This window comes from Pogona vitticeps, chromosome 5, assembly GCF_051106095.1.
Source record: "Pogona vitticeps strain Pit_001003342236 chromosome 5, PviZW2.1, whole genome shotgun sequence".
Taxonomy (NCBI): domain Eukaryota; kingdom Metazoa; phylum Chordata; class Lepidosauria; order Squamata; family Agamidae; genus Pogona; species Pogona vitticeps.
Window position 1 is genome coordinate 159148591 of NC_135787.1, and position 14022 is coordinate 159162612.

A 14022-nucleotide genomic window follows, 5' to 3' on the forward strand; every position below is an offset into this window, starting at 1 on the left:
CTGAACTATAGTTTCAAGAGTATTCAGAGATGTTTGCACAAAGAACTTGCCTTTGTTATCCTATAAAAAAAATTGTGTCATTTGTGTCACTGGCCCTTATTATATTTCTGTCCATTATTTTAAGGTATTTAATCTCCTTTATGCCATCACCTCCACTGGCCTTGTTGTTAGACAAGCTTTCTAAGGCCCACTTGACTTCACTCTCCAGGATGTCTGGCTCAAGGTCTGCAACCACATTATCTGGGTTGTCTGGGATATTCAGATCTTTCTGGTATAATTCCTCTGTGTATTCTTGCCACCTCTTCTTGATGTCTTCTGCTTCTGTGAGGTCTCTCCCATTTTTGTCCTTTATCATGTTCATCTTTGCACAAAATGTTCCTCTAATATCTTCAATTTTCCTGAACAGATCTCTGGTTTTTCCTTTTCTATTATTTTCCTCTATTTCTTTACATTGTTCATTTAAGAAGGCCCTCTCCGGGAGGCAGTGGAAGATAGGAGAGCCTGGCGTGCTCTGGTCCATGGGGTCACGAAGAGTCGGGCACAACTAAACGACAAATCTCCTTTTAAAAATCCTATACAAAAATATTATATACTACTATTGTAGAATTGCACTGTACCTGAGGAGAATGGAAAATTTTCCCTATTATGTATTTAATTGTGTTATATATGAAAATGCCTGGAATAATCTGGACTGTAGCTTCCCCAACATTACGAACACTGTTGGACTAATAGAACATGTTTCCTGACCAAAAGTTAGAGGAAATAGGAATGAATGGAACATCATGTAAGTGAGTAAGGAATCATGATTATTTTGAAAATAAATATACAATGCATTCTATTTATGTTCACTCAGTGAGATAGCGGTACTTAACTCTAAGTATGCCTAGGATTTCACCTTAAAGTCAGTGAAATTATCAAAGAAATCAGCAACATATCATAGAATCATATAATAATTTAGTTGGAAGGGGCCTATAAGGTCATTGAGTCCAACTCCCTGCTCAATGCACTAATTCAAATCAAAGCAGATCTGACACATGGTTGTCCAGTTTTCTCTTGAATGCCTCCAGTGTTGGAGCGCTGACCACCTCCTGGGGTAATTGGTTCCATTGTTGTACTCCTCTGACAGTTAAATTTTTTTTCTGGCATTTAGCCTAAATCTGGCTTCCTGTAGGTTGAGCCTATTATTATGTATCATTATACACTCACTAGGATTTATAAATTCCAGAACATGTTCTCATGTTTTATAAATGAACAATGGTATATGTCTATTTATTTGCAATTGTAGAAGAGGTAGCCATGTTTGTGCAAGCATTGTAGGTAAAAATAAAGTAATAATAAAAGAACAAATAAAAAAGACAAAAGCATGGTGGTACCTTAAAGATTGTTATATTTTAATGTCAGCTTTTGTGGACAAATCCACTTCCTCAGACACAAGAGAGAGATATACATGGCAAATATTTACACGTGGCATCAAATACAGAGACTGTGGCTGGCTGGTAAGAAAGTCTATGGGTATTTAACAGTGGGGTGATAGCCTCTTTGGTATACAGGTATATTCCATTGAAGCTTCTGCTGTAAAGGATGTAAGAACCTCTGGCATAGAATAACAATGGTAGAAGAAGATGTTAATTATACTGAGGAGACTGGCACTTTAGAGTTTCTATTATTTTATAGGAGGTTTTGTAAACAGCTACGGTGATGTGTGAATTACTTCAGGCAATGGATGACCACAAGCAACATATCTTAACTCACTACAGTGTTGGTCTTGTGTACATCCACTGCCTGGGGTAATTCACATATCGTTGTAGCTGTTTAAAAAGACATCCTAAAAATAAAAGGCCATATTTTAGTAATTGTAAAAGGTCAGTCCCTTTAGTATAACATTCATCTTGAGTCCCCTTATCAGGAGAAAGGCAGCATATAAATAAAAACAAATACAGTGGTACGAACTAAATCTGTATTGGAACGGTGTTTGTACGTCGAATAGTTTGTAAATCGAGGCAAACTTTTCCATAGGAATGCATTGAAAACAATTTAATCTGTACCTGCTGTTTCTCGTTCATATGTCGAGGCGCTGTTCGTAGGTAGAAGCATTAGTTCCCACAGGAACTAATGCAAAGCCGGTTAATCTGTACTCTACCACTAGGGGAAGTTTTTTTTATTTTCTTCTTCTTTTGACCTAAGATGAACTTAGGTCAAAAAAAGGGCAGGAAAGTTGTTTTTTTTTTCATTTGTAAGTTGAGGCTCTGTTCGCAAGTCTAACCAACTTTTTTCTGAACGGAGCCGTTCATAACTCAAATCGTTCGCAAGTGGAGACGTTCGTAAGTCGAGGTACCACTGTAAATAAATTTTATTCTGTCACTGTTTTTTTATGACATAGATTCTTACATCCTTTACAGCAGTGGTCCCCAAACTTTTTAACTCAATGAACCAGTTGGCTCCTTCGCACAAGCAAAAGAGTGGGGGGTGCTGGTGTGGGTGCACTCCCACGCATGCATGAAGGGCAGAGGCCCTCGGGGGTACTCACACACATTTGCAAAGAGGGCTGCCTGCATGCACATGTTGATGGCATGTACAGTATAAATATTTGCCATGTTATATTTGTCTTTTATAATTGAGGAAATGACTTCTCCATGAAAGCTCACATTAAAATATAACAATTAGTCTGTAAGGTGCCACCACATTATTTATTCTTTTATTTTAATTTTATTTTTACCCATTTATTTGCAGTTTTCCCTGTTATATATCATCCTATATAATCTTTGCCTGAAGAAATTGCCTCTCAGTTCTGATGATATCAAGTTGAATTATGACTTGCTCAGAGTCCTGGTTAGAGTGAACAGCTAAGATTTTGATAATTTTTCTGGGGACATGAACTCAGTGCCTGTCTTCAGAAACGTAAACTGAAATAGCTGCCAACTTAAACAGAGTCCAAGAGGATTTTTATATGTGACTATTGTTGACTTTTTCTTCACTGTTTGAAATATTCATTTCAATATGATTGAAAGCTGGATTAGTGATTCCTTCATCTGGCATGGTGAATGGCTTCCAGTTTAAAACTGTGACTTTCTCTTCCTGGAAAAAATAATATTTTACAATGAAATGTTATGCTTCTTACTTATTTAAAAGAGTTATAAACTACTCTTCAGCAATGCTTTGAGGGCAGTTTACAAATGCATACTATACAAAAATAAAAACATAATACAGTTAATTACAGCAAGTTAAACAAGTTGCAGTCAATGGGCCCTGAAGCTGTTATGTGAGCGTTGAGTATCAACATAAGGGTCAAAATCTTGTTGTTTAGTATAGTAAACTGCACGAGAGTAGGCCTAATGAATCAATGACAAATTAGTGAGCCAATTATTTCATAAGTTCCATTGATTCAGATTTACTCTGTGACTTTCTTTAGCACAGTAAGTTACAGTTAGAGTAGGTCCATTTGAATCAATGGAATGTATGAAGGAGTTAACTTTGCAAATCCCCATTGATTCAATTGGCCTGCTCTAGTGTGATTTTAGGGATCACCAACAGGAGCTGGTGCATGAAGTATATACTTTTTAAAATTTTCATATTTGTAGAAAGTAATACTTGGGATCAAAACTGCCTTCAAGCAAATGAGTATATCTTTCTTTTGATCTGTTTCCTTCTTACTCTGGGATTTTCTCACAGTACCCTGGCAATCAGACTTGCAAATTAATCCTGTGTGACTAGGAAATGCCCAATAGTGAAACAAAACAAGTAACAAAATCAGTACTGTGATTAATATATTTCCTTCCACAACTTAGGGAGCATCTCTAGAAAAATGTTATAAACTTATTGGCTCATTTGATCCATGGTTTCATTAATCATACATATAAAATATTAGTCTGATAGTTTTCAGTGAAATGACTAAATTACAGAGGACGTCAAAAGGCTGAATTACATCAAAGGTGTCACTTCTCTCCAGTAACAGTGAAAATAAGAACTGGTTCTACATGTTAGAAACAAACTAGAATAATAATATATCTCCTAGTAAATTTTCCTCTGTTACCACCCGGAAAGAATCACCTAGGAATATATTGCAAAATTATACATACCTGTTTAGGTTTCAGAAATGAGAAGTTAGACAGAAAATCCTCCTTGGTTAACATGAATTTCCGATCCACATTCTGCCGTAATCCTCCTGAAAAACATCTGTCTCAGTCAAATCCCATCAAATACATATAGATTATTATAAATGATTATTTGAGCAGTTGTTAACAAGGACAGAGAAATAGCAAGACTAGTGACTTTAAAAATGCAAGATATTATTCTGCCTATCAGAGCAGGTGTTTATTTGTTCATTTGCCACTGCAAATCTATTAAATCATGTTTTCATTCCTCAATGACAGCAATGGTAGGAAATTTGTGATCTCCCAGTTGTTGCTGGACTTCATCGACTATCACCTGCCAACATTGGTTATGATGGCTCAAGCTGATAGGAATTGCAATCCAGCAGTATCTGACGAGATGGCCATCACTGAGTTCGAGGCATCCAAGGTGACTTGTATTAGTAAACCAATGGAAACAATAAAATATGCATTAGAAGGAGGATTTAAAGAGGTTGTCCGTTCAAAATCCAACATGCCCACAGATCAAAGCAAACAGGAAATGTCATCCATGAGGGAGCCATTATCATATGAATCCAGTCAGATTCATATGATAATGAGTGGTTACTATATTCTAATCCCAGGTGAAATTTAAGATTTATCAATTTATTTATTTATTTATTTATTTATTTGACTTGATTTATATCCCACCCATCTGGTATATTTATACCACTCTAACAAGTTGGTTGTTAGAATCAGAGAAGAACATTGTTGTGTAGCTGAATACCTACAAAGCCAGTTGTGTTGCTTGCATTGTTCCAAACAAAAGATTAAGACAAATATATTTTGACACTTTAAATCCATATTTTGCAACATATATAATATAAAGGTTTAAGAATGAATTTATACAGTATATGGGAATTATATCTCAATAAAATTAAAATCCAGGAATAAGTACCTGTCAGAAGGCTGGTCACTATTCCCACAGCAACTGTGACCAGGGTTCCAAGTGTGCTAAAGTATAAATAGGATAAGGAATACCAATAATCTGCAAGGATGGGTCTGGAAAGGAAAAATGGAATTTATTTGCTAGTTTCTCATAATGCACAGAAAATCAGAAAACAAAAATGAAACTATCTTTTCTCATTTTAAATACATGTTTAAATACTACAATTTAAAAGATGTTTGCATGACAATAGGGGAAATGTGGATAAAATATGAATATCAGCATTATCTAACTATAAAAAACAAGCAGCCATAGAAAGACTTCAGTATGTCAGCTGTGCTGTTGCATCCAAGATTTATTGTTTTTCACCACCTTGCTAGTGAATTTCAGCATGTTTCCATCTAAATAATGTGCCTTTAAGGTTTACTTATACAAAACAACAACACTAGTAACACAATGCTAGTAACAGAATGAGAACAAATTCTATACCCAGCATTTTCTATCCTTGCATGATCTGCAATGTCAAATGCTTATTCATCTCCCAAGTAATGTGAACAAAAGACCTTCTGCTAATTTTTATGAGTTTTTCTTGTACATGAATGGACAAAGAACTACACTACAATGTATTCTCAAAGGCTTTCATGGCCAGGATCCGATGGTTGTTGTAGGTTTTTTGGGCTGTTTGGCCGTGTTCTGAAGTTTTTTCTTCCTAATGTTTCGCCAGTCTCTGTCTGAGACTCCTGTCCTCTGAAGATGTCAGCCACAGAGATTGGCAAAAAGTTAGGAAGAAGAACCTTCAGAACACAGCCAAGCAGCCTCAAAAACCTACAACAACCAAAGAACTACAATATTTGTCAACAAATAGGACCAAAGATTTTTCTCATTCTGCATTCAATCCACCTTAAATATGACAGACGTTAGTTGATAAATAATCAGTTTGTTATGTACCTCTCAGGTGGTTGCATATTCAAAGCTGTAAATGATGGTAGATTTGTAGGAGTAGTCCAGTTCCCATCTGTGCCTGCATTGGTTAAATTGCATCCTGCAGTTGAGAAATTTAATGCCATGGTACTATGGAGAAGTGGAGGGTAAATTTGAGCTCCAATTCCAACCCAAAGTGAAGAGGTGAATCCACAAATGAGACCTACAAAAGCACCCTATAAAAGAGAAAATAAAATCCTATTCAAAATTTAAAGATAAGGAAAATGTGAGAGAAATAAAAAAAATAACTAACCATCTCCCCCATCATATCTTTAAGCACAAGACATTTTAGTAGCAGAGTATGTTTGAATGGCATACTTAGGACTGGGTAAACCTTTCTCTTAGCAAAATAACAGACACGTGAGTAAGGAATCATGATTCAGTTCAGGACTGCAATGAGAAATGATGGTCTGTGAGATGCGAGGCGAGAGTGTAGAGGCTCTCGCTGGAGTGTCGTCCTCCCTCAAAAAGAAACAAGAGGCACAGACTGACACGCCTGCACCACCCATCGAGACCAAACAGCGGGGAGTCGATACCTGGGAATTAGAGCGGGAACTGTCAAAGATGACAGTGGCCACCCAGACCGGGAATGAATTGGCGGGAAGAGAGGAAAGGGGGAGGTCCATTGTGGAGACGGGAATGGAAGATATAAAAGGAGAGGTGGATGCAATACTGGGGAGGGTTGGGAAATGATATGGGTAGAGGACCCGTGGACCGGTAAATGGGAAAAGGTATAGGTACCTCGAGAGGAAGGTGATTACCGACGAAGAAGGGGGCTGCCACAATGTCCTTCCCATTGGGGTGAGTTGGAGGCCAGAGAGTGGCGCAGGCGGCTCAGGGAGGAAAAAGAGGTAGTAGACCAGGAGGAGAGAGAGTGCCGGGTATGGCGTCTAGAAGAAGCCCTGAGGAGGGGGTACTTGATGGACCGTGGAGCCCTCTACGAGGAGAGGATGACCCTTACGGGATGGAGGTGCAAGATGAGACCACCCCGCTATTAAACCCTGAGATAGAGACTGGTGAGATGGAAAACAGTAATCCATTTTTGAAAGCACCTTGGGACGACTTAAACTGTAATCCCTTTATTAAAGATGTTTGGATGCCCCCGCTCGACCGGTCGGCAACAAGAGAAAATGCAGAAGTTGAATTTGAGCATACTGATTTGTTGTTACATCTTCCAATAAAACCTAGTTATGATTTTTCAACACAGTTGTCTTCAGTTTCTCAGCTAAAACCAGGGGAGGCAAAGTACGGCCCCTCACATGGTCTAATGCATTTTCTCTTTGTTATTTCCCAGCAGAAAGCTTTTGTTCACCTACCAGATGCTTTGGATGCAAAGAGTACAGTCATGGAGGTGATTTTTGAGGGCAAGTAAGAGTTTCAGGGCAAAGGATGCTAAAGAATAGTATTAAATGATACTTTATGCTGTTGCCCTCACCAAATAGGTTCTTGTATTTGATTTTGTTATGCATAAACTACATATTCCATACAAATGTTTGTTATAAAATTTAGAATTAAGCAAAAAAGCTTTGGGATAAACAAATGGGGTATATGAGGTGCCTCTGTGGGAAGATATCTAATAATTGGACCAGCTGACTTATTATGACATAAGAACATAAGAAGAGTCCTGCTGGATCAGGCCAAGGGTCCATCTAGTCCAGCTCCCTGTATCTCACAGTGTCCCCACCAGATGCCTCTGAGAGCACATGAGACAACTAGATACCTGTCTCCTGATACCCTTCCCCTGCATCTGGCATTTTGAGGTACCTTTCTTTTAAGCCTGGAGATTATACATTCCCATCACAGTTTGTAATTTGCAACAGATTTTTTTCTCCAAGAATCAGTCCAATCACCTTTTAAAGGCATCTAGGCCAGATGACATCATCACATCCTGTGGCAAGGAGTTCCATAGAGTAACAACACACTGGATAAAGACCTTTACTTTCATTGCTGGCCTCACCTAACATTCAGCTCTCATCCAAGTAGCTGTAACATACACAACAGCCACATTTCAGTAAACTATGTAAGAGGGGATCTAAACCAGGTGAGGTAAATTGATGGGTTTAGCCCTCTGTCATTTTATGGGACATGCCTATGCCAGCATGCAAAGACTGGTGTAGCTGACAAAGTAGGAGAGCACATTATGTATCCTACAGAAGATCATTATGTATCCTACAGAAAGTCAGCCAAAACCAGCCAAGCAACCAATGTGTTTATAGTACATGTAGGGCAGGATGAGGCACTTAGGAAATCTTGGTCGGCCCTTGCATCTGGCCCCATCTTCAGTTGTCGTGACTGGGTCTTGCCAGTGGATTATGACAGGCACTAGGAAGAAAGAATGGGGCTGATGCTGTGTAAGTTTTCCTCACTTTAAATAAATTCACACAGAAGTCATTTCCAATACCTCATTGTTTCGTCATTTCACCACATTGCTCTTTTACTATATTACTTATTTAAAAAAAAAAACTAGTGATGATAAGCAAGCAGCAAAACAGCAGGTGCAGATGCACTGGCAGCCGTAACTATGAACCTGTACATGGCTCATGTATAGAGATGGACACGAACCAAACTATGAGCCAGAAACACTAATGAATCAGACTGGTTCGTGGTTTGGGTTTGTGACCCAGTTTGGAGATACAGTTTCGTGAAAACAAAATGCTGAACTTTTACCTTCAGTCTTGCTTCAGCCTACCCGCCCCCTTCCCACTGCCCTCATCACCTCCCTACTTGGTCCTGCTGCCTCTGCTGCACTCCTGCCTCCACTGCGGCCACCATCGTCAGAGACAGCACGCCAGCTTCCTTTCCAGGAGACAGGCCTGCTGCCTCTGCACATGCACCTGCAGCCCAGCTTAACAGGCCGAACAGCAGAGGGTCAGGAGCCTGCACAAAATCTGTGCACGCACCCACCTCCCAGCTGATCAGGGCAAACATCTGGGAGGTCGCATGCTTGTGCAGAGGCAGCAACCAGGCTCTTCATTGATGTGCCGCATGCAACTGCCGCCATGGCAGCAATGATGCTGTGGAGGCAGCGCAACAGGAGCAGGTAGCCCCCCCCCCAACAAGCATGGACCAAAAATTAAACCATGAACCAATTTTTCCCCCAGTCATTTGGTAGTGTTTTGTGGTTCGTGACTAACCATGAACCACCATTTTTCAGGTTCATATCCATCTGTACTCACATATAGGGCTGCTCTCAGGTGGTACAAAGAAATAGAGCTTGGCAGCAGCCAAATGTCTGGGTGGGCCTTTTTTAGCATCACACTTCTCATCTCCATGTTGAGGAGGTGGCTAGAACAGGTGCCCAAAATACTGTCTGTTTCACTATACTCTGACCAGCTAGCCATAGTTGGTGGGAATCCCACACTTTGAAGTAGAAGTCCACAAAATTAAGGAAGCAAGTTTATATCAATTACAAATGGGGCGTGGAATGTTCATTCTCTTTTAGATAACACCTGGAATAGCAGACAAAAGAGGAGAATGGAACTTAAGGCCAGAAGACACAGTCCCTATAATGCTGATGTTGTCATCTGTAGCAAAATGCATATCTCAGAAGAACAACAGAAAGAAGCTGGTGCTAGCTAAATTTTCTGCTGTAGTAGTAAACAGGACCATTGTGAAGCAATGGTTGGATTTGTTATTCCGAATCAGATTGTCAAATGACTTAGTACATTCCCAAACAATGCTTTGTATTTCAGGAAGAATTTTTGGATTGGTAGATAATTGCTGGTTTTATTAATTTTATCCTATATTACTTTTTTCTGGCCTCTCTAAATGTGGTTTAAATACTATTTAATGTTCTAAACACATTTGACTATATCTTGCCGCCTATGTAAATTGCCATGGGGAAATTGCCACAGGAAACCAATTGAAAATGTTATTACATATACATATAAACAAAGGGTAATACACAAAAATTGCAGCAGGTTGCCACTCACACAAATACTACTTACCACAGGATTGGCAAATGAGCATAGGATACCCAAAGAAAAGAGTCCAAGGAGAGGCCCGCCAACCATCCCAAAAATACTGAGAGCTGCCTGAAGGAGTAAAATAAAGTATTCAGAAAGGAACTCAGTCTTCCATGTCAATCCTCACTGGTGTCATTTTCTGGACATTATTAATATATAATACATAACCACCGTAGAGGAAGGCATGATTGATCATTGTGAAGTGATAAGAAGAGGTGACCCTTATGCTAACCCACCATTTTCCCACTCCTAATCTCCCAAACAAAATGGGTTTTGCCCTGCAAGATTTAAAACGAGTGTTTAACATGAAAAACGGTGCATTTAAAAATATACAAGAGCAAAAGTCGTTAGAGAAATGGCAGGTAGAGGGCCAAGCACTTCCTCCTTCCTCATCTTCTTTGATATTAAATCATTCTGAAAATCATTTTGATATAATTTTGATATTAAATCATTTCTGAAACAGTTCTTAAAACAAATCAGAATTTCGAGTGTTATCTTTTCAAAATAATTTGTTAGGTGACATATTATAAAAACACTATACAATAACTTGTTCTTTGTGGGAAATGTTTTAGTAATGTGTTCTCTTGCTTGTTACACTGTCTGCTTTTTCTTTTCTTTTCTTTTCTTTTTTGTAATTTTGGTGAGGGAAAGCTAGGAAATGGCCTACAATTTGAGGGGCACCCTCAAAATGCTTCAGGAAAACATTTTAGAACAAGTAAAAACAATAGTACTCACTATATTCAAAAAAGTAACAACCAGTTACCAGTCATTACCTTTTTTGGAAAAGGAACATCTTTATGCTGCCATTACCCTCAAAAGTAATGCTTTACTACAAGTACTGTTGTTACTTGTAACATGTTACTTCCAAGCCCTGAAACAAACAAAGGCCAACGGTTTACAGTTTGGCTCTTTTTTTGTAAGCTTTTCCTGTTTTTAATGACTAGAATTCATCACATCAACTAAATGTACATTATTTTAAATCCATGCAGGTTAGTGCACGCATTGATTTAAAGTTTGAAATTAAAATAGGTTTGTGGGCTTAGAACAATGTAGGTTTCACTTCTTAAATGGTTTTTGTTTCTTAACCTGACTTAAGTCTATTAATAAAATTGTTTAAAGTAGAAAGGATGAAACTGTATCCACTGTAAGTAGCAGAACTAACAAGTAAGTTACCTACATTCAGGGAGCATGTATTGGCTGTTCTGTCCTCATAGGCAAACTGACATGAACCGAGAAATTACTGATTTTTTTACCTGTAACAAACCTCCCAGAAGTGATGCCAAGGCGGCCATAGCAATGCACACTCCACCATAAAAAAGACCTAAATAATATACAGAGATACATGAAATAATAAATTTATGGGGGGAATGAATACAGTACATTAATTTATTAATCCCTTTAGCAAAGAGATCTGTGGACCAACTGAACCGATACTAGCCCAACTTAAGCTGTGCTGAATCCTACCTTCTCCTCAGTTGGGGATGTCGAAAATTATTAGGCCCAACTAGGATAGAGCAACTGGGGCTTTGGCCCAAGGTACCGAAATTTAGAGGCATCAAAATTTGGAGTTGAATCTACTGGTGAGTGTTAGGAAAATAAACACCAACATGACCTGTCCCTAGTCACTTCATTTTTTTTTCCAAAAACATACACTTGGGAGGGGGACACACCACATTTTCCCTTTTTCGTGTTGGGGGGGAGGCTTGCACTCATACCTCAGAGCAGGGTGAGTGAAAAGTGGTACTACTTGTCCCAGGTGCTAAATGGGTAGATATGGCTCTGCTTAAGACTGTCCTCTCCCTGGCCTAACTTTGTGCATGTATTGTGGCTGTATCCCCCAGAGTAAAACAGTTCTAGGCATTTTGTAACTCAGCTACTGCCTTACTCCTCCCTTTCTACAACTCTTTTTTTTTACTGTCCTGTTAATAGATTTTAAACTGTACTGCTGTTTTGCTGGTAGATCCCTGTATTGATGTACCACTGAGATCAGCCAGCAGAAAGGGATTGTGCTAGCACAAGTGCATTTTTGCCATTAAAAATAGATTTCTGTCACTAGAGTAGACTTTTGCTTATTCCTAGCCCCTGAAGTTTATAATGCATTGCACTGCCTAACATTCACTAAATGTACCAGCAACACATATCCTATACTTCATGATCTTTTAGGACCTCCTATTATTGTTATTGTTTGTTATTAATTTCAACATACATAGAACTTTACAGAGTATAAAAAGGAAGACAGGATTGTGTTCAAAGGAGCTTCAACATTAAATGCAGAAGTGAAAAATTAGCAAAAATAAATTGGAAATGTGTGGAGGAATACAGGGTGGAAGACTGTGAGATCATTTCAGTTTTATGTACTTAGGAATGCTTATAGTGGGGAATAGGGATACTCAGAGTGATATAGTGGATAGAGTAATGGACTAGAATTCAGGAGATCTGGGCTGAATTCCTGCTCAGCTATGGAAACTCGTGAGGAGTGAGGGGACTGGTAAAGCCACTCCCTTAATATCTCATATAGTCTTGAAAATGCTATTAGAGCTGCTGCAAGTCAGTTCTAATTACATGGCACATAAAATCAATAACAGTGGGGAAAGGGAACTAAGGGTGATGTCAAAAACTCCTTCTTAAAGGCTTTTAAATGAACTGCAACTACAATACATTTTGAGTGGGAGTAAAACCCACTGAAAATAATGGATTCATGTCTGAGTAAATATGCACAAATTTATGCTGTGCATTACTTACATACAGATTGATATTGAAAATTAGCATTGACTTACCTACTTGCACAGCCTGTGTAATTAATGTTCTGATAAACCATATGTAAGACATAAAATAGACTTCACTAGCCTATTTGTATACATGCCCAATAATAGTACAAGGGAATTTTCAGAAGTTTCATAGTGTATGAGTTATTGTGGAACAACTCTGCGTATTCCACTAATTCATAAATAAATTGCTGGCATTAATATTTAAAATCCACTATAAAAACGCAGTAATCTGTTAACCTGCTCAATGTTAACAGAATCTTTCAATGTAAACAGAAGTACCGTATTTTTCGCACCATAAGACACACTTTTTTCCCACAAAACAGGGGGGTGGAAAGTCTGTGCGTCTTATGGAGCGAAGAAAACAGATTATATTTTCCTGTTTTCTTCTCCTAAAAAATTGGTACGTCTTATGGAAAGGTGCGTCTTATGGTATATGCAACAATATTTGTTTCCTAAAGCTAACATAAATTGAAACAGTGCGCTTACTCATTCCTCTAGAAATCCAAGACAGTTTTCTTTCAGTGAGTGATGGAAAGTATGGTTTAATTAAGTCTTCTACTGTCACAGCAGCTAAAGCATTGATGCTAGAGGACACTGTACTAAGGAAAATACAACAGAACATGTCTCAATGTCATACATTAAATTAGTACTGTACAATACTAACTAAAATAATCATTGTTTTCATTCTTTAAAAATACAGCTGTTATGATCAGTAGCTCAGAAATAATAAAAAAATAGTTATTATGATCTGCAGTGATTTTACTGTAAGAAGAGAGGTTCTTAAAATAACCAATACTGTACAGTCCCTGGGCAATTCTGTATGCTAAGTAAAGAAGACTGACTGCTGAATCATGGGATATTCCCAAGATTCCCTCAGGTTAGAGACTGTGGTCCAAAAGTCCTGAAGCTGTGTAGTCTTCACAGGAGTGAATGGAACCACTCAGTGGGGGGTCTGCTTCAGGAGGACAGAGAAGGAATCAGAGAAGAACCAAAGCACATACTGCTGTAATAAACTGATATTGAACAAATGACCTCCAAACATTCAAGGTCATTAAAATAAAGGTCATGGCTCACTTTATTAAGTCAGTCTACCTCTTTTCTACAGCCTTCACCTCTTTCTAGTACAGTGGTCCTCAACCTTGGGTCCCCAGATGTTCTTGGACTACAACTCACATAAATCCTGGTCAGTGCAGCTAGTAGTGAAGGCTTCTGGGAGTTTAAAATCCAGAAACTTCTGGGGAACCTGTTGCAGAGTTTTGAATTTTGGTTAAACTCCTCTAGCCTTGCAGCAGAAA

The 14022-nt window shown here is 38.5% G+C and overlaps 1 protein-coding gene across 1 annotated transcript in view; it reads right to left on the reverse strand.

Moving 5' to 3' along the window:
• Nucleotides 1-441: 441 nt before the first annotated feature.
• The window catches only part of LOC110089011 (sodium-coupled monocarboxylate transporter 1), a 34922-nt gene continuing 21341 nt past the window's right edge, over nucleotides 442-14022 (reverse strand). Inside the window, exons 9-15 of the mRNA XM_020811734.3 lie at nucleotides 13214-13326; nucleotides 11213-11280; nucleotides 9942-10028; nucleotides 5962-6170; nucleotides 5026-5129; nucleotides 4077-4162; nucleotides 442-3075 (exon numbers count right to left, since the gene is read on the reverse strand). Of these exons, the coding sequence (XP_020667393.1) occupies nucleotides 2944-3075; nucleotides 4077-4162; nucleotides 5026-5129; nucleotides 5962-6170; nucleotides 9942-10028; nucleotides 11213-11280; nucleotides 13214-13326 (799 nt within the window). The 3' untranslated portion in view covers nucleotides 442-2943. The remainder of the gene's footprint in view (nucleotides 3076-4076; nucleotides 4163-5025; nucleotides 5130-5961; nucleotides 6171-9941; nucleotides 10029-11212; nucleotides 11281-13213; nucleotides 13327-14022) is intronic.